The sequence below is a fragment of the Candoia aspera genome, chromosome 1 (genome assembly GCF_035149785.1).
Source record: "Candoia aspera isolate rCanAsp1 chromosome 1, rCanAsp1.hap2, whole genome shotgun sequence".
In the NCBI taxonomy this organism is placed as follows: Eukaryota; Metazoa; Chordata; class Lepidosauria; order Squamata; family Boidae; genus Candoia; species Candoia aspera.
The window spans coordinates 237,538,951-237,566,797 of NC_086153.1; the positions used below are offsets into that span (position 1 = coordinate 237,538,951).

The following is a 27,847-nucleotide window of genomic DNA, read 5'->3' on the forward strand; positions in this document are numbered from 1 at the left end:
TGGCCAGGAGGATCTTTGCACAGGTTCTTATTGTATGCCAGTTGCACCCTTTCCTCGACTGGAAGGCTCTTCAGATGGTCACTCATGCCTTGGTCACCTCACAATTGGACAGTTGCAATGCACACTACATGAGACTGCCCATGAAGGTCATCCAGGAAGTACAGCTGGTTCTAAATGCAGTGGCATGAGAGTAGCAGACACTTCTCATTATCCCCTTGTGTAACTGCTGTGTGTGAGCTGTACTGGCTGCCAGTTGAGTGCAATTCGAAGTGCTGGTTGTTACCTGTAAAGCCCTTCAAGGCATAGGGCCTGGTTATCTGAGGGAACCACCTATCTCCAACAGTTTCTGCCCACCCAGTACATTCAGACAGGGGGTGCACTCCAGGTCCCCTCAGTTAAACATTGTCATCTTGTGGACCAAGGAAGTACTGTCACTACCCTCTTGAACAGCATCTCCTTAGAATACATATGGCACCCACTCTTCTGGGGTTCCTGAAGGCCTTTAAGACCTGGCTCAGTTCCCAGCCCTACAGTTAACGTGTTTGTGAAACTCCTGTCATGTTTTTATTGTTATGGTTGTTTTTAGTCCAGGCTGCCACATTTTGTTTCATACTTTTAACTGTCTTAATTGTATATTTGAACATTGTAACCCTTCCAGAGTCTTTTTGAAGTGGACAGTCATAATAACATTGTACAACCCCCACCAGTGAAAAGTGATTGAAAGGGAGAATAGTTATTATTTATTTTCCCAAAATCAGAAATTAGGTTTGAAACTTGATATAACTCTGGTCTTAAGTAAAAAGGATTTTGATCAAAATCTTTGTCAGTTGAAGCAATAGAGAATCAATAAATGGCATCCTCACTTAAAATGTATTGTACTATGTTCAGTTCCTCATAATGTAGCAAGTGACATGAAGCTAACTTGCAGTTATGGCTCTCCATTTCTGGGCTATAATGTTGCTTTCTAAAGCCTATATCTAAAGTTAAATTTATTCAGGACAAAGATATTCAGATTTTAAAAAAGTATGAGCTAGTTGGGTATAGTAGTTAAAAGTGCTGTACTAGAAGCTGAAAGACCATGAGTTCTAATCTTGCCTTAGGCATGAAAGCCATGTGGGTGACTTTGGGCCAGTCACTTTCTCTCAGCCCCAGGCAATGACAAACCATTTCCAAAAATGTTGCCAAGAAAATGGCATGTAGCTGCCAGGGGTAGAGACAGAAGGAGAAGCAAGTATGTTAGAAGCCCACAAAGCATTATCTGTAGAAATACATTCCAGTGAAATACATGAGATTTTGAAGTTACTATGAGCACATAGATGTATATTCTTGAATGTTTAGAAGTTTTATTATAGCTGGAGTTGAGCTTTCCTGGCTAGTAACAAAGCAACTGTTACAGATTTTCCAGTTTCCCTACATTGCATATTTTAGAATCCGAGTAGGTAACTTCTAGCCCAAATGAGTCACTCGCTAGCTAGTTTTATGGCCTGCATGTCGCTCCCTGGTTTCTTGCTAGGTGGTGATTAACAATGTGTATTATTGTGCTGGGATAGGCAGTTTCTCCATTGTAGTAGGGTTCCTATTTGTTGGGAAACGTGCTGTGGTGAAACTTCATTGATGGGTGTGTATCTACATGAATGTGTGGACCCTGCCCCACCAAAGTCAGTTGGTGTGCCTCTCTGACATTATGTATGGTATCTCCTCATCCATGTCATATTAGGAACTTCAAATTTGGGATTCCATTTTAATAGGCAGAGTCTTCCTTCTTTCAGGAGATAACCTTAGTTCTAATAGAATAGTTCTTGCCAGATTCTTCCCCTATTGACTTTTTGTTTAGCTGGGATGAAGGTGTGTGCATTATGTCCTACTTCATTTCAATTTTTGATACTTAAAAATTAGGTAGCCACCTTATAATAAATCAGATTATTAGTCCCTCTATCTGAATACTGTCTACAGTTACTGGAAACAGCTCTCCAAACTTTATAAATACCTGTTGATGCTATGGATTGGACCTTGGATATTTTTTTAATGCAAAGCATGTGTTTGATGTGGCTTTTTCCTAATAGGAAAGAGTATTTTATATTTGTGCAAAAGAATTGACACAAGTTTAACATCAGGACTCAAAACAAGGACAATGTAATATCAGAACATTCAGCCTCCCAAGACACTGTATTACAGATCTCAAAGTGACCATTTTGGAAAAATGAAACTTTAACAGCAGGAAGGAGAGATTGCTGAACTCACATACATTAAAAGGTTTGAGGTTGTCTCAAAATGGCTCAGCAAACACAATTTTTAACACATTATAATTGATAATTGATACATACTTGTAATCTATCTCACATGTAGCTTGCATCAACATAACCCACCTGTCTGTCCCTCCCACCTAATCCCAATTTAAATCCTATATCAATAAAGTCTCTCTTTGCATCTGAAGAAGTGGGCTGCAACTGACATTACTTATATTAAATATAAATTTAATAAATAAATAAATAAAAGCAAGCATATGCCTTTTAATAAAATGTGTTAGTCAAAAAAAGGTGCTCCCAGATTTCTGATTTTTTTGCTATCATAGACAAATATGGCTTTCCTCCTACAATATCTTATTGTAATGGTCAGTGGAACACCTGTGTTTAATGCAATTCTTGGGGTTTTTTTAGATTTATATCTCATTATTTTCTTTTACTTTTCTTTATTTCCAAACTTGAGATGAGTCATACAAACTGAACATCTTGTCTTTACATTCCCCCATTTGTTTCTAGTAAAGTTTCAATACATATATCCACCAGTAACACGTTATAACACTTGTAATACTGTAATAAATAGATGCTGACAATGACATGAACATGTTTTATTACAGAAACCTGTTCAGGACCAATTCTTCCATTGAATTGCTAACTCCATGCTACTGCCGTTTATTTGTGTCAGAGTCTTTGGCAGCTGTCTAAAAGTGATTTTTTCCCCCAAGAATGGTTATCACAGCATTTTTATTAACAGGATTCATTGAGAAGAAAGGGATGGGTTACAAGAATTCCAGCAACTGCACTGTTTCTAATTTAGAACCAGTTATCCCCATGTTTGTTATGACAGAGACTTGTTGATTTTTTGTCATACACAAATATGTAGCATTGGATCATTTTCCTCAATAAATCAATGAACGAGTATAATGTTTTTTTACTCAACTGAGTTCTCTTTATCTAGTTTTAGGACTTCTGTGGAGAACAGATCACAATTTAGGTCATGTTTATGCAGAAATATTGAAAATTCAAATGATTTCACAAACTTTTAAGCACCACTGTAGATGCATGAGAGTAAGAAAAAAGAGTACAGATAATGTTATTGAAGCTACCAGGGTTAATGAACAAGATTTGGTTTCAACTACAGTGCTTAAGTTCTTACATACATATACATACATACATATTGTGAACAAACGAATGTAAATATAAAGTCATGTTTTGATTGTTTATGATAAAATATTGAGAGAATTAGTGAAGGACACAAAAATGATGTCATGAGTACTGATGGTGAGCAGGAGGGGGCCCCTGTCCAGGGGGGAAAACACATTCGTAGTTTAGAGACTTTGGGCTGTCATTCAAAGAAACCCAGAACAGACCTGCCTTGACTTTTGGGGTTTATCTGTCTGGGTTTTCCCACGCTTCTTCAGTTTGGTAGGATTTTCTGTCTGCAATAGCAGTAATAAAACACTAGAGACTTCTTCCTCGTCTTGGCGTGGTTCTTGCTCAGTCAGGACAGATGATGACAGATTCTGAATGTGGGACATACTAATTTGTGGTAATGTCAAGAGCAGACCTTAGGAAAAAGTGGGCATGGAAGAAAAGGAAAGAAGTGAAAGTATTAGCATGCAAGTAGAATTACTTGAGAGAGAAAGTACATACCATGTATGAAAAAGTATTAGTATGTATGAAAAATATTAATTTCCCAGTAGATTGGTGGAAAATGACTAAAGGAATGCTGGAAGGAGCATTGTAGAGATTTGTATGATAGTGATGTGTTGAAGAGTGGAATTTAAATGAATGCTAGAAAAATTACTGTCCAAGAAAAAATGGATAAAATCATTGCAGGCGGATCACAGTACAAGTGAACCCAAAACTAGAATATTTTGTTTGTTCCACGTTTCACCCAACACAAAATATTTAGGAGAGTTATAGGTGACTAAGGCAAGGCTGGTGCACCTTGCTCCTTTCTCCTTCCTTTGCATGGCCTATGCCTTCCCTTCCAGACTTCCCAGCTAAGGGGAGATAAGGGGAAGGAAGACACTAGGAAGATTACCAGGTGGGCTGGGTGTTGGTTTGGCCAGACCTTGACTTATCTAAAATCATTCAGCCAAGCTTCTGCACATCAGTGTATCTAGGAAGTGCAGAATTGCTGGAGAAATATGGTTAATATGGGTGTAAACTATTTTTTTAGCTGTGTTTCCTTTTGTTTTCTTTAATTTCTTTAGTTTGCCTTTTCTTTCTTTCTTATTCTTAAAATAGATTTCCAGAGTGTTTAAAGTCCTTCATATACATTATTGAAATAATTTTTGCATCAATCACATTATGGCTGAGAGCTAAAATAGTGAATTTATAGCAGGGCAGATACTCAAAAGAAAGATTTACAAATTATGTTGTTAAATTGTGCTATATCTGTTTTTATTCTTTGTTTGTGCGGAAGATGTGTAGTATTTCCATTCTTTTTCTTCCAGCATGAATAGTATTTCATAGAATCATAGGTTTGGAAGAGACCTTGTTTTAAAAGATGACATTTTTTAGGATTTTACAGCATTTATTGCAACAGTACACATTTTAAAATGTGTACTACAGTACATTGTCTTACGTAGTGGAGAAATAATAACATAATATGGTGGCAGTGCTGAGCACATAAGGTGAAAGAGGTATGGTTTCATGCCTCTTTTCCCAGAAGACCCCTGGGCCTATATACCCTAGTTCCACCTCCTGTCCCAGCGTGTGGCTTAGTAGTTCTTGTTACTCTTACCTAACATCTAAGGAGTGCATCATATAATCTCCTCCTCCTCCATGGTCTGTAGGAAGATAGGGCTTTTACACTCCATGTTGCCTTTTGGCAATTTAAAAGGGGAAAAAATGAAATGTGTTCTGTAGCCTTGCCTCCTGGGCTTGTGATATTAAGGCATTTGACTAAAGAAATCAGCCTTTTTTCCCCACTTGGTTTTTGGGAGTAGACTAATCACATAAGAAATAAAATTTATGATTTTTTTTTAAGGAAAAAAGAAAATATAAATCATAGCAGAAAAAAGGGGTCCAGACAGCTTTAACACTGTATCATGAAAACTCGACCTGTCACTATTCGAACTTTGATATAAATCTAGGTTACTGGGACAAGTATAAATCAATTCTCAGAGGACATGATTAATCTCATAGGACTGTAAGCTGCTGTGTAAATGGGAAGGATATTTTCCTCCACTTTCTTCTCCTTTTTCAGTGCTGAAGATTGGGAGCTGTCATTTGCTGTTTTTCATACTATTTTGTTGCCAAATCTTGACAGATTGGTGGAAGTGTTAAGTGAAAGTAATACGTTCTAATGAAACTAGTGTGTCTTTTGCATAATCTAGAATCTTAGATTTATTTTCAAGTTGAGATGTTAGAATTGTTTACAGCTAGTTGAATTTAGATGTTGTAGGAGGAGAGCCATGTTGGTGGCAAAAAATCAGGAGTCCGATAGCACCTTTTTCAACTGACAAATTTTGTTACAAGGCATAAGCTTTTGTGAGCTTCATTTCACTTCATCAAATGTATGTTTGCATTTGTTAGACTATATAGGATGCAAATTGGGGTGCGGTGTGGAGAAAAGGGAGGGGGAGATTGGTTGGTTATACAGTTGCAGGTTATATGTGAGACAGATTATAAGTACTTTGTCAATTAACAATTGTAATGCATTAAAAACCCATTATGTTTATTGAGACTTCCTAAAATTGCCTGAAATCTTTGATGTATGTAAGTTCAGCAATTTCTTGCTTGATGGTCCTGCTAAAGTCCACTTTTCCAAAACATTTTGAGGTTTTCTACAGTGTGATTTGGGAGGTTGAAATGCTCTGATATTACTTAGTCCATGTTTTGAGTCCTGATGTCAAACTTGCATACATTAATTCTTTTATAAAAAGTTTGTCCTGTTTGTTCTATGTAGAACCCAGAAGGACATTGCTGACAGATGATGGCATATATCACATGGGAGGAAGAGCATGTAAAGGCATCTCCATACTTGTATGTATACTTGGGGAAGCCTATGAGGATACTTTTGGTGTAGATGGGCAAAGTAGGCATTGGGTTTCAGAGTCTGGTTTGTTTCAGGGTCTGGTTCTCACATTGACATAATTGTCCCATTGTTGCTTGTGAGAATCTGCTAAAGGTTGAGTGGCTGTCAGTATGTGAGTATGGGCCTGCCACCCAGTGCCTAAGAAAGTGTGGTGTCGTACAGTATGGGATGTCGCTGATAAGTAATGCACTTGAGTGGCTTGAGCTGCAGGTGACATCCAGTGGTGTTCTGTTCTGTGGACTGTCTTTTAATAGGTCCTTGTAATGATTGCCTATTCTAAAACACTATCAGACTCATGAGCAGACTCATGAGCAGGGAGGATTTTGTACTGAAATGAACCCCAGTGGGCAATTAAAAGCAGTTTTCCACTCATCTCCAGCTCGTATGTGGATGCAGAAATAGGCTTCACGAAGATCGAGCTTGGAGAAAATCTTGCCCTTAGACAAATGAGCTAACATGTCCTTCATGAGCGGAAGAGGGTACTTGTTGAAAATTGAGATGGAATTTAACCCTCGGTCGTCCGTACAGAGTCGAAGTGTGCCATCCTTCTTTTCTCGGAATAGCACAGGGGTCCCAACTGGGGAATTTGCAGGTTCAATAAACCCCCTTGACAGATTTTTGTCAATAAAGTCCCGTAATGCTTCAAGCTCCTTCTGAGTCATTGGATAAATTTTTGGCTTGGGCAATTGAGCGTTGGGAACCAACTCTATTGCACAGTCAGTTTTCTGATGGGCGGGTAGCTGATCTGCTTCCATTTCCCCAAAAACATCTGCAAAGTCTTGGTATCAATCAGGCAAGCCTTCTAAATGTGCCAAGTTAGGGCGCAGCGTGGCAGTTGCAGCCCTTCCAACCCCCGCATGTGCAGTTCTCTCCGCTGTAGGAGCTTGGTAAAACCCATCTTTAAAAGTCACAGTTCTGTGTTCCCAGTTTATATATGGGCTTCAATAGGTCAACCAGGGGATCCCCAGAATTACCAAGGGATTGCCAACAGGTGCTACTACGAATTTTAAAGTCTCACGATGGCTGCCCATTTGCATTGTGACAGTTCCAGTGAAATGGGTTGCTGCCCCCACCCCCGCCGTTGAACCATCCAACTGTGTGAAGATCAAAGGCTGCTGGAGGGGGAAGCTAGGCAGGTCCAAAGCAGCAACCAGATCAGGGTGAATTAAACATCTGGAACACCCAGAGTCAACCAAAGCCCAGACCTCTGTAGTTTTTGTGCGGGAGCCCAATTTCACTTTTACTGCTAAAGCGGGACAGTCAGCACTCACCATAGCGTCCTCGTGCCCATCCCCCTCCACCTGCCCGCAGGTACTCTTCATGGCAGGTGGCTGGCATTTCCCGCCGGTTCCTTAGAGTCGTCTTCAGCCTCTCCCGAGGAGTAGAATACTTCCTCAGCATCGGCTGCGCCCTTGGCTGCTGTCATCCACCGCGAGGGGGGGAGCGATTTGGCCGGCGGCTTGCCCACTCGATCTCCAGCCTTGGCTTTTGGGCAATCAGCTGCTCGATGCCCTTCCTTTCCTCATCGGAGACACTGACCCCTCGCGTAGCGCCGATCTCTCTCCTCATCCCAGGCTCTATAGCCTGGCCGGGCAGCAGTCGCAGCACTTCGGGGTCCCCTCATGGTGGCTGGTGGTTTTTCAGGTCTTCGGGTTTGCATGAAGGTATGCTGAGCATGCTCAGCCTTGCCCGCCAGACAGATCCATTCGTACAATGACTCTGGGTCGTCCCTACACAACGCCCACCGTAGGATGTCCCAGTTGAGTCCCTCTTTAAACCGTTCTATTAAGGTTGACTGAGACCAGTCAGGGATTTTCCCAGCTAAAGCCTTAAACTCCAGGGCGTAATCAGCTACAGACAGTTGGCCCTGGGTAAGATCCTTCAGCGCCTTCTTAGCTCTTGCCTTGGCCAGAGGATCCTCAAAATGCAGCTTTAACGCGACATGAAGTCCTCGAAATAATCAAGTGCAGGGGAGTCAGCCTCACTTAACTGAACATACCAGTCAGCCACTCGACCCTTCAACTTGGTGGCAGTGGCAGTTATCTTAGCCTCTTCAGAAGGGAAGTATGCTCCAAACTGCCTCATGTAACATTTAGCATTAGTTAAAAAGAAAGATAACTTGGTTGGATCCCCATCAAACTTGACAGAAAAGTCTCTCACCCCCACTCCTGTTGGAGCGGAATCGGCGGCTGCTTGAGTGGTTGGGCCCCAGGTTACAGTAGTTCTCCCTCTTCAGGGTGGGGACACTGGTGGTCGAGCCCTGCGGGGTGGAGATTCATCTCGGAGCCGTCTCCGGCCCCGCTCCGCCAGCGGTCCGGATGGGAGGTTGGAGGATAGTTGCGTGAAGCTGGGATCTCCGTGCCTCCCCTGCCCCCCCCCCCCAATGACAGAGACAGGTTTCTTAGCATGTACTCCATCGATTCCATTTTGGCCTCCATCACTCTTAGCCTTTCAGGGGTTTGAGATTCCTCCCGCCCTCGCGTGTTAGGCTGTCTCTCTGTTGATACCGTGGTAGATTCTACGTCTGGGGTCAGTGGGAACTGATACTTCCAGGATGCCTGGGACATCCCTGGCTGGGGTTCTCCCACTTCATCCCAGGTGATCAACTCTGCGGGTGATTTGCTGGGTGCCGGTTGCTCTGGTTCTCCCCCATCATCAGATTCCTCCACCTCAGGACTGGAACTCGATTCCTCCTGGAAATCTGAAGGTTCTGGGGTGAGGCTCAGTTCTCCGCTCTTGACCGTCGACTCGGGCATCAAGCTAGCCATCTCCTCAAGTCCCCCGGTTGTGAGCTTAGACTCGGCCATCGTTAACTATTTTCCCTCACAAGAAACTAATCTTGGTAGGAGCTAACGGTACAACTTTGGTGATTCTCAGTTTTATGTAATGATTGCCTATTCTAAAACACTATCAGACTCATGAGCAGGAATTCAAAGATACCTGATTTATTAAAGAATAGTATGCAGGATCACAGAGAAAGCTGAGAATGATAAAAGTGCGCCAAATGCAAACTAAAAACCCTCGGTGCAAATGAGATCCCTCCCCCCGTAGAATCTTCCCAAGTTCACAATCCCAGGTGCTCCTAACGGTTTCTGATGGTCTGCGGGAAAAGTCCTTGAACAGAGAACATAACCTAAACATGTTCCATTGTAATGAACACAGATACAGAGCTTGGCACAAGGTTTCACAGCAGCTCCCTCCCAAACAGAAACGCGCGTCAGCGCCATGGCATGTGAAACCTTACGATGTATACTGTACATTGAAACAGTGAACACGACAGTCCTCCACTGATGTGGGTACATTGATTTATCTATTGATCTCATTGGGTGAGTAGTTCAGTTTCCTGAATGACTGATTTAATTCCATCAGTTGAACATATCAGTCAAGTGAGTCAGAAGAAACGTGGTTGTAGCACACGGCCTGGCTATATATGATAGATTTGATGGTGTGTTCTGGGTGGAAGCTGGAAGCATGTAGATATGCTTGGCAACCTGTAGGTTTACAGGTGATGGTTTATGTGTCCACTGTATAATTTTACAGTGACATCAAGAAAGTGAACTTGTTCTGTAGATAGGCCTAGGCTGAGGTTGATGGTAGGGTGGAAGTTGTTGAAGTCATGATGGAATTTGATGAGAGATTCATTTCCATGGCCAGATGATAAAAACGTCCTCAGTGAATCTCAAGTCAAGGAGGGGCTTCAGGATTTGAGAGTTAAGAATGCATTGTTCTAGGTCAGCCATGAAGAAGCTGCAGTGGCTATGGTGCTGGGCTAGAAACCAGGAGACCGTGACTTCTAGTGCTCTCTTAGGCATGAAAGCCAGCTGGGTGACTTTAGGCCAGTCACTCTCTCTCAGCCCAACCCACTTCACAGGGTGGTGGTTGTGGGGAAAATAGGAGGTGGGAGCATTAGGTATATACCTTGCTTTGAGCTGACAAAAAATAAAGGCAAGATAAATCTAATTAATAATAATAATATTGAGGAGCCATGTGTGTGCTCAAGGCTGTGCCACTGATTTGCAGGTACATGTTATTGCCAAAGGTGAAGTAGTTAGGATCCTTTTCTTCCTTATTCCAGGACACTTAATGTGGGTTTAAGTTACAGGAAGGCAGATTTTGACTGAATGTTAGGAAAAACCTAATGTTAAGAGCAGTTTGACAGTGGAACCAGTTACCCAGGGGGCAGTAAGCTCTTCTTCACTGGATGTGTTCAAGCAAACAGTAGACAGCCATCTATTTGGAATGGCTTTATTTGGATTCCTCCACTGAGCCAGGATTTGGGCCTGAACTTAAATGGCCTCTTCCATCTCTATTATTCTAAATATGTCTTTCTAAAATCTGCAATGCTTAATTGAAGTGAACATGGGGAGTACCGATTCACTACATGCACTCTGAGCAAGCCAGGAGGGAGATGATAACTTTCCTCCTTTAAATGCAGAGGACACTGGAGTATGGATATATGGATTATAGTGATGCTCTGTGTAATATGATACCTCATAAAAGCTTTACTGTCCTGAGGCTATGTAGATGTGTGTTGTCAGGAATACAGTTCCTAAGGGGGGATCTTCTGTACTCCTTGGAAAACATTTGATATACTCTTGAAACTTGGCATACAGTTCTTTAATTTTGAGGATTCTAATAGCTGGCAGCACTGAGTTACCTTAAATATAAACAGCTCAAAATATAGAAAATGTAGCTTGTTTCTCTAGTAGAAGGAACTGGTATACTTATAGGTACTTTCTTTACTAATCTAAATTACTGGATTGTTGGCTAGTAGAACATTTCTTGGCAAACTTTATTTGACAACTTCTAGCAGCCTTTTTGACACAAGCTTGGTTATTTACAGAACTGCCTACTGCATTTCCAATTATTTCTACTCCTCATACAATATCAGACAAGGTTGCCATGCTCCAGGTCTTTTCTATTAAACATTGTAATGTGATGGGATCTAGGAGGCGTGTTTCTCTGTCATGCATAAGCCCTATAGAACAGTCTGTCCTCCCAAGATTAGGAGGGTCCAGATCCCACCAGCCTTTTGTACAGTGTTGAAAACTTGTTTTTCCCCCAGGCATAGGGTCAGGGAGTTAGATGAATCAGTCTTTAGGCTTCCAGCATTAGTTTCAGATATGCTATGTTTTTGTTTGTGTAGTTGGTGTTTTTTTATTGTTGCTTTAGCCCAATGTTAGCCACTTAGAGTCACATTGTGCAAGAAGGGTAGCCATATACATTGAATACATAAATACTTCTAGTAATATTTAACCCTTTCCAACAAGGTCTAGGTCTACACTGTGATATGAACTTCCTTATTTAGCAGTTGATGTTAACTCACCACTATAATATGTGGCATTCAGCTTATATGAGGAATTATTCTGAACTTTGAAGAAATCGTTTTGCACTTTTGTCTTGGTTAAGGTAATGCGATTGTCCTCTAATTAGGGAAGACGATTCCTTGGTAATGGATTGTTCTCTTTAGCAGTTTTCAGAGTTATAAAATTGATTTGAAGAGCCTTTTATTAAATAATGATATGCTAGTAAAATTTTTGTACCTTGGTGTATGAATAGGGAGTGTGAATAAGATTGTTTTTAATCTTGGCTGGTGGAATTTTAATATGGATGCATCACCTATTTCACATTCTCTATCCAAACCATTAGGATGGTGCTGGCCATAATGTGTAAAATGTTTCAAATTTGAAAGATTTTGAACTCAAAGTGGACTTTTTCATACTCTAAACAGATGCTTCAAGATAAAAGCAGGGTCATTTCAAACTTGAAACCCTTCTGGCAGGGTCAGAACAGTTTCATGGCATTTCCTGTGAGATCCAAGCAGCCCATTTCAAACTCAAACTGTCAAAACAGCTGTTTCAAGTTTCAAGAGTTTTCATACCTGCAGTGCTGGCTTCAGAATTTAATAAATAAAACATAAATAAAAGTACAGGTAGTTCTCACTTAATGACCATTCGTTTAACAATGGTTTGGAGATATGATGGGGCTGAAAAGGTTACTTACAACCCATCTTCGAAGTTACAACCGTCGCACCACCTCTGGTCACGTGATTGTAATTTGAGCACTTAGTAACCGGCTTCTGACAAACCAAATCAATAGGGAACCATCGATTCGCTTAACGATCACCACAGTTTGCTTAACGACTGCATGATTCACTTAATGATTGTGGTAAAAATGGTTGTAAAATTGGGTCCAGTCATGTGAGGCCTTGCTTTATGACCGCATCACTTAGCAACTGAAATTCTGGTCCCAATTGCAGTTGTTAAGTGAGGACTACCTGTATATGTCATTATACTAAAGGGGTTAGGTCAGGTTCTTGAAGGTTTCTAAGGGGAGATAGACAGCTATGGCCAGCAAGTACATTACCACTGCCAGTTATTTCCATCTCTGGCATACCACTTTTTCTGTTTGCCAACTTGCACCTGTTTTTCATCTCACTGTGCTGAAGAAGCTAGAACAAAAATAGCACTCTACTTCCAATAGGTGCTGCAGAAATAAAAGCACAATGAGTGTGGATATGTATTTGAAGGGTAACTCAGGAAATGCTCATGATTCTTAAATATTTTAAAAATGTAAAGGGAAGAAACAGATAAGCAAAAACACCCAGAGGAGAGATCAAATTAGTAGATCTGATTTTCATAGTAAGCCCACAAAAGTCAATAGACGTGGGAGAAACACAAATGTAGAGGACTCTACTAAGTTGCTTGCTGGTTTGCCAGCACTGATTATTCTTTGTTCTCCTGCATTTGCCCAGCTCTAAACTTCAGTGCAGATAGAAGATCAGAATCTACCTCTGTCCTACAGTGTCATAACCTTATTCACTGTTTACCCCATCTCCTGTCTGTCCGAGGTTTACACCAACAGTTTCCAAATTAAAGCTTAAATAAAAGTCTGAAGTTGAATTATTCAATATTTCTCACAAAATTGATAGGAAATTGAGTGATAGTGAAATATTCCAGTGTTTAAAATGCACAGGCAGAGTTCAAAGGACTGAGCAGCAAGTCATGTTCTAGACCGTAGCAAAGGGCAATTGTTCAGAAAGTCAATTAACAGATTCAGGTTCCCATCTCAGGAGAAGGCAAAATTATTGTTGATCTCAGGTAGAGGCTTTCATATGGGAAGTTTTCTAGCCTCCACCCAAATCAGGCTGACTATATTAACTATTCTGGTTAAAGACTCATGGCTACTCAGGAGCTCCTGATTCCTGTGATCATTATTCCCCCAGTGCCCTCCTTGAAAGTTGTCACTCCCCCATCTCTTTGTCCTTCGATTATCAACCCAATGCCACAACAATTCTCATGGCCTTGAAGGGTGTGTGATTTCATTAGGATAGTAGCCTAGAGGTTTAGGATTGGAAGTTGTGTGATTCAGTTATGCCATGAGTTCTTTGTTGGGTGTGGTTTTTCATAATCATCAGGTTCCTCACTTCTGAGGAAGTCATGGGAGGGTCTGAGTAGGGTCACAACATCTCCATTAGTGGAGTCAGATTATGAACTATATTATATCTAGTTAGACCTTTAATTGCCTTCTGAAGAGAAAGAAGGAGGACCTGCACAAAATGTTACAAATTTCTCCATCTTCTAACTAGAATGCTTCTGCTCTGGTCAGCCTGGAACAAGAGTTTCGCAAAGCTGGGTGGTGTTTTTGGAGGGAAAAGGAGTGGGGAGGGCTTACAAAGCAACCAAGGCAATCTCTTTGTTTTAATGGAAAAATTAGAATATATATCAAGAAATGTAGTACAAAATATTACAGAAAAAGCAATAGGCTACTGATTATTTTTATAAACTATTATATAGCATGAATAAAAATTGCTGAGTTTTGAACAATTTATGTTTGTGTACTCTTTTTCTGTCAGGAAACAACTACAGTTAACTTCTTAAAGCCTTTGGAAGAAGGACTAAATGCAACGGGGGCAAATTGTCTGTGGGAATGAAGTGGTTGGGAGAATCCAAGAACATGGTGGTGAATGGCCGGAGAAATGGAAGCAGGTTATCTAATGATCACCATCAGAATCAATCCAAATTACAGCACCCTGGAAAGGAAAATCCAAAGACTGGCAAAAATGGAGTTGAGAGACGGTCCAGCAGATGTATGTATATGTTAATGTGCTAGGATGATCTCAAGTTACCATATTTGTTAATTTCAAAAAGGCTGTATTTGCCAAGTATATTTTCTACTTGTACATATTTACAATCTTTCTGGCTAATATATGATGACACATTAATGTGGTCAAGTAATTTATACTTTTTAAATAAATTGAAGTCCCAATGAAAGCTTAAATGTGAGCCTTATAGTCTTCTGTTCAATATGAAAAAATGTTGCTAATGCATAATTCGTAGTGGCAAGGAATTTAGTTTTCCACTTATTTATAATTTGTCCCAGAAAATACCATTAGAGTACAATCCACAATCACAATATTCAGTGGAGTGTATGTTTAGACATCCACAGGAGCAGTTGTAATGATCTCCTACTTATATTGTTTAATTTCATTTTCATGGAGATATTGGATATCAATTAAAGTGATAGAATGTTAGTTAGTTAGATAAGAAACAAATGACCTGAGCATTGAAAGGCAGGTTTAATTTGAGTTTACATTTCTGCACATATGAGGGTAATTTCTTCAGGTTTTGGTTGGTTTAAATGTTGCCATTTATTTATCATAATCTGTTTCACATGGGGAAACAAGTTTACATGCTTTACAGCTAAATATTTTTAGTGGTCCTAAAGGTTCACGTACTTAGTATGGTTTCATTTTTCAGAACAGCTCCAAGTAAAACATTCTTGCTGTCACAATTTTCCTCATATTTCATATGCCACTGTAGAACTAGGCCAAGAACGAAATTTCACTACCTGAAGTCAGTTCTAAGTTAGAAATTCAGCAAAGATACATAACTTCTTACTTACAGCAACCTCTTCTCCTTTCCTTATTTTTGTGACTGCAGAACTACTGAGTGGGTAGAAGACTTTGATTTTCTTTACGTTTTTGGACACAGAATATGGTTTCATCCTGAAAGCAAGCACTCAATGAAAAGGACTCTAAATGTTTTGCTCTAAATGTCAACATGTCAAAACTGAATAACATATTATTCATGGACAGATTGTGCTTACATTATTTTTCTTTTCATAGAACATAATTTATATGAAATCGTTACTCCTTTATTATACTGTTCGCTGAGTGGACCAACTGCAAATCAACCACCTTGTGCCATTAGACCGAATTTTAAGGAACACCTGCAGGGCCACACTAAAATGCTAATTGTCTGTATGTGATAAAACTTTAAAATCAGCAGTTATTTTTATTTAGTGTTTGAAGGACAAAATGAATGAGCCATGTGAACTGATATCAGAATAGAGAGGATATGCCAGGAAGCAGTGTTGGTATTTCCGAAAAGTAAAAATGCACAAGTTCAGACAAGTGTAAGATGAAATGTAGTATAAATTTTGTAAGCTAAAATACTTTTTTCCAATGAAAATAATCCATCTGAGATGCCATGCAACTTACATTGTAAAGCACAATCATTATTCTTTTCATACAAAAATAAGATGGACTGTTATCATCTTTTGACCCTTTATGGTATATGCATTATTCATTCTGTGAACATTTCCTGTGGGGCCTCACTTGAAGGTCTCAGTTCAGTTATGTGGTACTGTCTGACATAACTATCCTGGTAAAAGTGAATCTTCTGCAGTAAAGAAAGCATTGTGCCCCATGGGACCAACGCATACCTGGGATAAGCTACTGCATTACTCTCAAATTTCCTGCTTTTTTTCTTGTTCCATATACAGTGGCCTCAAAGGAGAAAGATTGGTACAATTCAGTATTCAGTATCAGCTAATACTGACATTTGTTTTGATTTATGCAGGTAGTGGTGGTTCGGGATTTGAGGGCCAAAGTCGCTACGTGCCTTCTTCTGGAATGTCTGCCAAGGAGCTGTGTGAGAATGATGACCTAGCAACTAGTTTGGTTCTTGATCCATATTTAGGCTTTCAAACACACAAAATGAACACTAGGTAATTGTTTTATTATTTAGCAAAGCCTTATTTGTTTCAGTTAAAAACTATGTGGATCTGACAACTTTAAAATGTAAAAAAACACAGAGCATTGGGAATTGGGTAATTGACTAAGGATTCAAATAGTAAGGGTATTTGAATTAATTTAAAAATTAAAATCTAATTCAGATTTTTTTGTCTTCATTAACATGTTCTTCATAAGACCTTGAGCTGTATTTATTAAATGGACCTGGAACAAACATTTCCAGATGCTAGATTTGTTTCCCTCTTCCTATTTTCTGGACCCATCCTAACAATCAACCCAGTCTTTATTGGGTTCTTCTGAGGTTTTGTTTTTGCTTTTTTAGGAATTTTTTTTCTTTTTTCATTTTTCTGAGATTTCTCTGAACATGATACAACATCATGTTATGTGTGGATGATGTTATAACGCCCAGAGAATTGAGATTGGATAGTATATAGACTAGCATAAAATATGTTATTAATAAATTAGAATAACATGAAACCATTTTAATGAGCATTGTTTAATGACTGCTTCATTTTATTATATAAGTAGACAAATTATTTAAAGCCAGTGGTAGAAGAAAATTCATTTACAAGTTGTGTTTTTGGAGGAATCCTGTCTTACTAGAATTCACATTCTTTAGGTTTTCTTCTATTCTTAATATTACTATTACTGCTACCTAGACACCATAGTAGAGCTTTTAATTATATGTTGCTGTGTGTGTATATGTGTGTGTGTGTGTTAGGCAACTGGAATATAACATGATTTTTGAGCAAAGAGTTCAACAACCTGTAAGATTTCTTGGTAACCCCTGATTTTTATACCATGGATATATTTATTATTTATTTTTAATACCAAGAAAAAAGTTAGGATTTGTGCTTTATAGCCATCCCTAAATCTGGAGGCTTGTTCAATAAGATTGGCTTTAAAAATTACATGTTAAATTAAAACATTTCAACCTAAATTATTAGGATGGATTATAATTTCTTTTTTGCTTCGTTTGACAAAAAAGAAAAAAACAAAAAAGGTAGAAAGATACAAGAAACGCACTTTACATACAAGAACTATCATTCAGCCTGATTTTTAAACAGGTAATTAAACCGTGACCACATGAAACAATATTCATCAGTTCTTCTGTTATATCAATAAAGAGCCAGCTCACAAATAGATGTGACCATGCATTTGTAGCCCAAAATTGTAAATCTGAGTAGCTCTGTCTTTCCAACATTGAACAGTGTTCTTTTTTGCTACCCCAAAAGCTTGATAAATCCCGTAGTTCTTTATATAGCAGTATTGCACATGTTTGGTGTATAATTTAATATATTTAATATACTGGGGTATGTGGCAGAGACAGCATAGGATTAAGGATTGTCCAGGTTGTTTCTTGGGCCTTCTCAACTTGAACTGATAAAGAAGCTCTAATGAATACTTTTTAGGTATCTTATTAAAATGAGATTTTCATATTCTTACACTTTTGACTTAAATCAAATTTTAGAGATCGTCTGAAGTTGAAAAATAAAAAAAGATTGTCACAACAGATATGTTTTAAGTGTCATGATATTTAACATCACAGATAGTTTGGCCTGAAGTATTTTTTTTCTGGAAGCAAACTAGAGCACATGATTTCAGACAATTGAAATTAAGGGATGTGCTTGTGTTTGTGCAGTGTATTTCCCAGTCCCATGTACAGGTTTTCCTACAGTGTCTCTAAATACATGTAGTCCTTGCTTAGTGACCACAGTTGGGACTGGCAACTCCATTGCTAAGCAGTGTGGTCATTAAGCAAAATATCCCATGGCCATGATGGACTTAGGAGATTACTTCCCATCCAGTCATTAAGAAAGTCACCACAGGTCGTTAAGCAAGACTTCATGTGACACGTCTTGCAATTTTACTGCCAGCTTCTCCATTGACTCTGCTTGTCGGAAGCTGGTGGTGAAGCGCACAAGTGGTGATCGTGTGACTGCGGAATGCTGCAATGGTTGTAAATGCCCACCGGTTGCGAAACGCCAGAATTTTGATCACATGACTGCTGGGATGCTGCAACAATCGTGAGTGCAAGGACTGGTTGTAAAGTTACTTTTTCAGCACCTTTGTAACATTGAACAGTCGCTAAACAGGGCAATTGTTAAGTGAAGCCTACCTGTACTCTCATATAACTTGTGATAATATCTTTATTTTAAAAAGATTTATGCCACCTCAATCAATTGACTTGGGCAGTTAAATAGAAAAACATAAAATACACCATAAACAAAAATTCAACTTCACTAACTAAAATATGATTATCTAGTCACCATCAGTTCAAATCAAAAAAAGATTCTTCAGAATTTTCTAGAATGTGAAAAGTGAAGGGTCCAAACTCCTCTCTGGTGGTATCTTTTAGTAGCTGTAGTACAAGTGTGGCACCATCTGCCTGCTCAAGGCTTACCTCTTGTTCACCTGCCAATAATCCATGGGAGGCTTTCTAATAAAGTGGAAGGGATGAGGCCAAATATATTCAGCTTATTTTACATGTAGCTTTTAAGTTTGAGAAGTTTTGAATGTGGAGATAGGAGTGATTCATTTCCTATTCCCACTCTTATTTCACTGTTTTGCTATTTTGTGATCTTGTGAATCTGTGAAGGCAGCCTTAAGTATTGAATCATTTTTGTGATTTTTTTTCTTACATTTTAAAACAGTTTCTTTGAAATATAACCCGATTTAATTATTAAAGTTTGATAGCATTCATTAATTGTGTACTTTACCTTTTACCATCCTGGATAATGCTAGAGTATGTTTTAAAATGTCTAATGTTGCCATCATTTTTGCTTACTAAAGATGCAAAATTTGTATTTTGTAGGTTTAGGACCCATTTAAATAAAGGCTGAAATAAGTTTTCAGGCAGCTATCTTCAAGTAGAAACATCAAATCACACAGATAATAAACATAATCAACCAACAAGAAAGTTAATAAATTACTTAGAGGTTTAAAATGATTGCAGCGAAATGTTAAACCACAACTCCCAGCAGCTCTAGTGACTCCTGTCCTACCAATAATCATTTCTTAATGGCAAGGAGATACTGTTCAGGAATCTTGAAAATATTTAGAACATCATTTCACTTCTTCTCTTTTTACAATGCTTGGATAAGATTGTCAACCTGTTAGGAGTGAGATGTGGCTATTGTGTTTGAAGGCATTGCTATCAAATTGATTGTAAACGAATGGATGAAATTTCACATCCAGCTTAGTTATTTTGCAGTATTTATATACCAATCCAGATTCTAGTCAGAATACAAAATAATTAATAAACAGTTAAAAAGAATATAGGCATAAAAGAAAATAAGATGGCGACTCAGAATATTCATCCTGGGGCAAAGGTCTGCTGAAAAAGAATGGACTTAAGTACATTCTAAAACGTTAGAATAGGAGCCAAGTACATCTGTGAGGCACCTTGTTTCACAGGGTGGGCTGCAACCGAAAAGGCCCCCCTCCTGTTCCACCTGCCCCTTACTTCTAAAGCCCTTTCATTTATTAGAATATGACTTTTAATAACAGTATATTTTTCACATAATCTAAGCATTTTGAATTCTAGTACCTTACATATGATATAACATCTATATACCATAATACTTTCTGGAAAGCCAGATTGTGGTGGTTTCCAGCAATCAAATAAACTACAATCAAATGGAACAAAATCAGATCATAAATTATGGTATACTAAAATAGTAAGTAATACAATAATCAAAACGCTATACAAACGCAAAAGCAAGGCAAGAAAAATATGCCAAAAACATTAAAAACCAAACTGTAGATTAAAAACCCAGCACACTATCAGGGAAGAGCTAAAATATAAAAATGTGTTTCCATTTTTTTCAAAAAAAAAGTAACACAGAAGAAGCAGACCAAACAGTTGGGGGGAAGGAATTTCATAATATTGGGACCACCATTGAAAAGACTATAGCCATAATAGATACAAGACAAAATCTTTCCAAGGCAGCAGATGCAATAGGCTTTTGTTCAAAGAACATAGTTCCCAGGGTACTATGTATGGAGGAAGCCATTCCTCTAGGTAAGTAACACCTAGGCTGTTTAGGGATTTATATATAATAAGAACCACCTTGAATTTGACTTGGAAATATGTTTTAATGTGCTCCTTCTGCTACCCATTCAGGAGCTACTATAATTTCTGAATCTTCGTCAAGGGCATCCTCACATAGAGTACGTTGCAGTCAGGATGTAGCAATATGTGGATTGTGGTAGTCAGATCCGATTTCTCTAGGAAAGATGCAGCTGGTACATCATATGCAAATGGAGGCACTTCTCATTGTGCTGTCCTAAGGACTCAGGGACAGCCCAGAATCAAGGAGCACTCCAACTGTGCACCTGATCCTTCAGGGGAAGAATCTTTCTCATCTAAAACACAAAATGTCTCTTCCAGTCTGTTGAGGTTTCTGCCAACTACCAAACCCAAAATTTGTAAGGATTCAGTAAGTCTGCAATGTGGCCCAAGCAGGAACTACACATAGAGCTCAGCATAGCTAATGTGGATGGAAAGGAGAAGTAGACATGGATATCAATCTCACAGAGATGTCAATCAGTCCCCAGACCTCTGACATTAATTTCAGGTATGGAGGAACAGAATAGATTCTTAAGGCTCTGCACAACATAAAAGCAACAAGTTGGAATAGAAATCTCCCAAAACTACTGACTGTAACCTAACCTTGGGATAACAGCAGAACCACAACAAAGCCATGCCTCCAACCCCAGATTCCTAAGGCACTCCAGGAGGACACTGTGGTCAATCATATCAAAATCCATTGAGATTTGTGGGAGCAGCAACTGGGTCATATTCCTGTCTTGCTCCTTCAGCTCATCTGCTAGAGTAATGAAAGCTTTTTCCAAGCCATGGCCTGATCTCTAATCAATTGAAATGGATCCAAATCCTATTCTCCATCCAAGAGAGTCCAGGATTGTTCAGTCACCACCCTCTCAACTACTTTGGCCAAGAATGCCAAATCTGACACCTATAGTTATCAGAACAAACAGATCTAATGATACTTCCTTGAGCATACACAGCACTGCCTTCTTCAAGTTAGGTAGCACTTCCATGGGGAGGTGGTGATGGTGGTACTGGTAATTTGTCAGATCCCCCTCAACTGATTCTTTCCAGCCAATATCAACCAAGAGCAAAACTGTGTCAAAAGAACATGTGGTGGTCTGAACTTGTCTTAATACTCTGTCCACTTCTCAAGGAACACAAGGTGAAACTGATCCAGCAACACAGGACAAGCAGATGTGCTAGCCTCCTCCGTTTGACCTTTTATGTATCTTCCCATTTGGCAGTAGGAGTTCCTCTTGCTTCAGGACAGTTGTAACCTTTCTGAAATAAACAGGCACTTAGCCCAGCTTTATGACCTAAATTGCAGGTAGTCCTCAGTTAACTATGGCAATTGGGACCGGAATTTCCATCGCTAAGCAACACAGTCCATAAAGTGCGACAGCAGTTCCAGCACCTCTGGTTGTCATCATTAAACAAATCCCACGCCATCATTAAGTGCAACATGACATGGTCGCCATTTGCTTCCCTATTGACTTTACTTGTCAGAAGCGGGTAGTGAAGGTCGCAAATGGTGACCACGTGACACAGGATGCTGTGATGTAATTGAGAGCCGGGCCCTGAACACCCAGATCACAATCACATGACTGCAAGGATGTTGTGATGGCTGGACCTTCAAGGACCAGTGATAAGTACCACTTGTTCAACACCGTCACAAGTTTGAACAGTCGCTGAACGAGTGGTCATTAAGCAAGAACCACATCTATGATCAGTCATTCACCATCTCCTTCTATAGATAATTGAAAAGCAAAGCAAGGTATGCCACAGTCATAGAGAAGGTGCATTGCTGAATAATACCTTTATAATAAAAGAGTTTCAAATAATTCAAATAAGTGAGCCAAGCCATATTTACAGAGAACAGCATGTGAATTTGCATATAAAAATGGATAATTAGCCCATTATTGCAAGAAAAATACAGGTTTCCTAATTAAAATTATTTATACCAAAATATTCTCTGTGTTCATTAAATTATGTAATGAGAATGTTATTTCAGCATTCAGCATTCAGAATCCAGAAACAAGTGACACTACTTGTTTCTGGATTCTGATACTAAAGATACGCAGATAGCACAAAATTATAATTAGGTTTCTTTTTATGTTGCTAATACTATATCAGAGTTTCTCTGAAAGCTTGCATCCCATCTATTCCCATGAAAAAAGAGCTCATGAAGCAAACAAAATAAGTAAGTAAAATTAATAAACAGTTTGTAAGAACAAGAGTTGAACATAGAACTAAAAATACCCACGTTTGATTAAATTTTTGGCTAAGCTTAAAGAGACATTTTTTAACACACCACCTAACTACAATATCAGAATCCAACACATCTCTGTTGACAGAGCATTGCATGAGGTGAGTGCAACATAGAAGACTCTTGAGTCTTGTGACTAACTTCATTAATGAAGCCAGGAGATAAATAATTTCTCACATGACTGGAGCATGTAAGTGGGAACATATAGGAGGAAGCAGTACTTAAGGTATCAAAGGAGAGGAATATTCTATTGTATCAAGAAAATCTTCACCAGTTAGTGTATGTAATGGTCTGTGGGAATGACCTAGAGAGACGGGAGGAACAGCTGCAGCCTAGACAACCCTCATGCAAAAGGTATTGCAGTCCACAGAAGGAAAAGGGGCGTGGGAAGCATCTCAGAAGGGGCCCTCCCTAGTTCTCTGCAAAGTGAAAGTAAGAGAGAAGTGCTTTCAGACCTGCAAGGTTCTGTAACCTTACAATAAAGATAGTGTTAGTATTCATGGTTTGTGCTTCTTGTCTGGACTGCCTTGAAGGGCTAACATTGTACATGTATATCACATATAAAAAGACTTATATTTGTTTTTTTTAAAGCTTTATTTGGTGTATCTCATGCAAATGAAATAGCACATATTTCACCACTGAGATAACAAATACTGTATAGTATTTCAGATGTTACTTCCCCAATGTTTTTTATAAGGCCATTAATATTTCCTTGTCTTTATTAAAAATGCCTCTCCTAATCCAGTCAGTAACTATAATTATTATTTCTGTTTTAATTGTTGCATAAAACCTGTTGATAGCAATATTCATTTTTATTTCTGGCCCTATTGTAATTTAGTTTCTTTGAATATATGAAATGGATGAATGAAATGCAGCTTGATCGATTGGAGTTCTGTCTTGTTTTTTTCCTGAGGTTTCGACCAATAAAAGGAAGACAAGAGGAACTGAAGGAAGTGATTGAGCGTTTTAAAAAAGATGAGCACTTGGAAAAAGCCTTCAAGTCCTTGACGTCAGGTGACTGGGCCCGGCACTATTTTCTTAACAAGAACAAAATGCAGGAAAGGTTGTTCAAAGAACATGTAGGTGTATTTATACTTAATCCAAGTTCAGTATGTTACAAGTGCAGTTTATAGGATATTGTGGATGTTAATCAGATTAAACTGGTAGAAAAAAAATGTCTGTTTTTATCTTTAGCAAATGCCCAGAGTCACTGGGAGTCGGGTGGTATACAAATTTGATAAATTAATAAATGTGATGTAAGATTTTTGAACATTAATTAGCTGGATAAAAATTAACAGTGGAAAAAAGGGAAAGGACTGAGATGGTAGAAGGCTTTAAAGTGGGTGGGAAAAGAAAAGAGAACAAGATGGTATCAGAAGCAGCTGGAATCAAATGAAGGAAATTGTTTGTCCTTTATAGTGAAATACCATGTCCTGTTAAAAGTTTGTGCAGGTATACTTGATTACTTAATTATGATAAAAAAATAACAGATTGCATCCCACATGAAAGTTTATTGAAATGACTTTAAACTGATATATTAAAATGCAATTTTCCCTTAGTGAGTGGTATATAGGAAGTAAGTAAATAAGTTTGAAGACTGAAATTAAGGAATAAACAAGAAACTCTTAACTCAGGAATATATGCTTAATAGTTTTATCAGAAGGTACAAGATTTAAGTATTAAATAGCTAAAAACAATTAGAAGTACTAGTTTTCTATTTTTATTGTTTTTTTAAAGATATAATCTACATCTCATCTTTGCAGAATATTACACATTGAGAAAATTAGGGCTTCAGACACTGAAAGTCTGTCCTTTGGAAAAAGGTGTGTTATTTTAAAAGGAATTCTGAGTTCAGTACACTAAAGCCTTGAGTACTCTTGAATATCTTGGTAATGCTCTCTCTCAGAGAATTGTAAGACATTTGAAAAATGAAGAGTAACACATTTAAAGACTAACTTTCGTCCCTGGCTGGAGAATGCTGGAAGTCCTAGTAATATGATTTAACACACAGTATGATAGTTCATGTGACCTTGGCTGGAAGTCTGTGTAAGGATATAATTATTTTTCCTTTTTCCTTTTTATTTCTCCTTTTTCTCCTTTTTCACATAAAAATTATTCTTGTTTGAAAGCTTGAATGTTATATTGTATGTTGTATAAAATACATGCTAATTTATATCTACTTTTACCGTGAAGTTTTGTGAAGCATGTTGGTGAGGTATTAACGTTCTTAGTTTTTTGCAACTGTAGCATCCATTCAATGCAATTGAGCAGCACTAAGTTGAGAGAAGTTCTTAACAGTAGTTTTTAAATAAATCTTTTCCTGCTGCAGGTATTTATTTATTTACGAATGTTTGCAACTGATAGTGGATTTGAAATATTGCCATGCAATCGCTATTCATCAGAGCAAAATGGAGCCAAAATAGTTGCAACAAAAGAGTGGTAAGTATTGCAAAATGTTGGTGCTGATCCAGATTTTTGTAGTGATAACATTTCTGGTGGTAGGGACGCCTTTCTAAAATGCTCCTTCCACTTTCATCTGTTTTTCATCAGTCTCGCTTTCCCCAGTCTGCTGCTGCATCAGTGTTATTGTTTTTTTTCAGTTGAAAGGAAGTGTTTCTTCCTAGATTGACTGACAAATCTTCACCCACCTTTGGAAGCATATTCCAATACAAAGACAGGTCAACTTCTGATTTGCTATACTGTGGTATTTTCATTGCCCCAGCATTGTAAAATGGAAACAGTTTCCTTTATCATATTTCCCACAAGCATACACACACATTTACCTTATTATGTATGTGTGTGTGTGTGTGTGTGTATGTATATAAAGATAGATAGATAGATAGATAGATAGATAGATATGAAGATAGTTTTTAAGCTTTTATAAAACAAACAATATTGCCATTAATCAGATTACCCCTACCTGCACTGGTGGAGAAGCTGGAGGAGTATGAACCTGTTGATTCTCCAGTACTGGTAGTCCTCACTTAGTGACCACAATTGGGACCAGCAATCCATTGCTAAGCAATATGGTCATTAAGCGAAACATCACATGACCTCAACAGACTTATGACATCACTTCCCATTCAGTCATTAAGCATGTCACCACTGGCCATTAAACAAGATCTTGTGTGACCGTGACTTGCAGTTTCATTGCTGGCTTCTCCATTAACTCTGCTTGTCAGAAGCCAGTTGTGAAGCTTGCAAATGACGATCACGTGACTATGGGATGCTGCAAGGGTCGTAAACACCTGCCGGTTGTGAAGTTACTTTTATAGCACTGATGTAATTTTGGACAGTTGCTAAACAGGGCAGTTGTTAAGCGAGGTCTACCTGTATATTTCAGCAGCTTTTGGTACCATCAAAATGTATCATTTTAAATTACGTAGCCTGGATAGTGCTGGGAAGCAATGTTGAAATAGTTCCTGTTCTTCCAGCAGATCCTGGAAGATACATCGAAACCTTAAATTACCAGACCTTGGGCAGTGGACTTTGCATGCAGTGGACCATTGCTGCCATTAGTATCATTTGTGTCAATTTGAGTTGTTCACGCTAAGGATGTTAATCCCCACAATTCAGACATTCCTGAATAATGGACATCATCCTCCCAATTATTCAGTTAGAATGAGGTTTTACTGCCGGGAATTTATTGTTCAGCATTGTTTATGTGATGTCATAAAGTTCCCTCTCTCCCTTACGGTCTCTGATAAATGTTACCGTTATAAGCAACATCTTTTGAAGCCCTATCAAGAACTAAGTAAACTAGCTCAGTTCCAAATCCAGAAACTAAGAAATAATGCAGTGTACAATTGGAGAAGATAATGCACTGCATATGGAATTGTCTTATAAACAGTTTCATCAAGAGCGTTTGAAGTGAAAAAATCAGTACATTCCATCAGTTGTAACAGTTGCCAAGTTATATTGCTGGTTTTGGTCTTTAGGGCTCATCTTAACTGAAAGTTTTGTTACACAAATGAGACCATTCTCTGTAACTTCTCTTTGTTCACATAAGAAATGAAGCCTTCTGGGCTGTGGTATAGAGATTATGGAACAGCCTTCGTAGGAGATAGTCAGGTCTATCTTTCTCTCTTCAAAATGGGTCATTCTTTTTATTTATTGCATTTTTTTCTAAGCCTTTTTGAGCTTCATTATATATTAAGACAGCAATACAAAATAAAGTTGACTAATCTAATCCCAATTTACAAGCAGCTCTTTGGGTCAGATTGTGTCCTTGCAGTACATTTAAATTCCTAAATAGTCATGGTCTTCCAAGATCTTGAATTGTGCCTTTGAACAAATGGAATCAATAACATTTCCATGTTTTGATCTTGCTGAATTTTCCACTTTCCAAGGGGAGCTCCTCATATGACATATTGTAGTAATCAAGCATGAATATTTGATTAGTACAATATGTTTAGCATGTTGTAATCATATTCTGCAAAGCATAGAAACCTGAATAAAAAGTAATGCAGTTGGCATATGAGCTGTTTATAAAAGGCTTTTGTACTTTGGAAATTGTTTACGTTTCCATAAGTAAGACTGCACCTGGAAATTCTGTCATTCTTATTGTCTGATTTTTAAGAAGGGAGTACAGTCACTTCCAAATTTGGTTTAGCACATCTGCATGGTTGTTTGTTCACTGTACCATTATGCATTGAGCCCATCTGGTCCATTCAGAAGTCTCTTTAGGATACGCACTGCCACACTGGATTGGATGAAAATGAAAAATATAGCTGGGGAGCTAGCTATATATTGTTGAAATTTCATCTGAGGTCCCTAATTAATCTTTCCCACTCTTCCACACGCATATAGAATATTTCTTCCAGTCACAGTCTGTATCATCCACTTTTCATCAGATTGGATAAAATTAAATAGCAAAGCTTCAACTGCAACTGGAGGAATAAAATTGTGATATAATATTTTTAAACATCACATTTTTATTTTATTTTATTGGTTTAGAATAAAGCTGCCCGAAGTCACTTTTAAGTCAGGAAGTACCAAAATTTAATTAAAAAACAAAATCTGTGTAGAACCACTTATAACATCTTGCAAGTTGAATTACTGTTGAATTTAGCAAATTCTAGGGGTAATCACTACTAAGAATTACAAATTAATTGGGCTTTTAAAACTTTTCATTAAGAAAAGTTTAGGAAAAAGGTCTTGTCATGAAAAATTATTAGGGGGCTGGGATTCCCAAGGGGCAAAA

The 27,847-nt window shown here is 38.4% G+C and overlaps 1 protein-coding gene across 3 annotated transcripts in view; it reads left to right on the top strand.

The window, feature by feature from the left end:
- Positions 1 to 27,847, top strand: part of KMT5B (lysine methyltransferase 5B) — a 46,761-nt gene that overhangs the window by 5,319 nt on the left and 13,595 nt on the right. The window contains exons 2-5 of one of the 3 annotated variants that reach the window (XM_063289260.1): positions 14,149 to 14,377; positions 16,152 to 16,299; positions 23,558 to 23,723; positions 24,974 to 25,083. In XM_063289260.1, the coding sequence (XP_063145330.1) occupies positions 14,218 to 14,377; positions 16,152 to 16,299; positions 23,558 to 23,723; positions 24,974 to 25,083 (584 nt within the window). In that variant the 5' untranslated portion in view covers positions 14,149 to 14,217. Of the gene's footprint in view, positions 1 to 14,143; positions 14,378 to 16,151; positions 16,300 to 18,222; positions 18,352 to 23,557; positions 23,724 to 24,973; positions 25,084 to 27,847 lie in introns of those variants that run through there. The other 2 variants (XM_063289261.1, XM_063289262.1) reach the window with 2 other exon arrangements.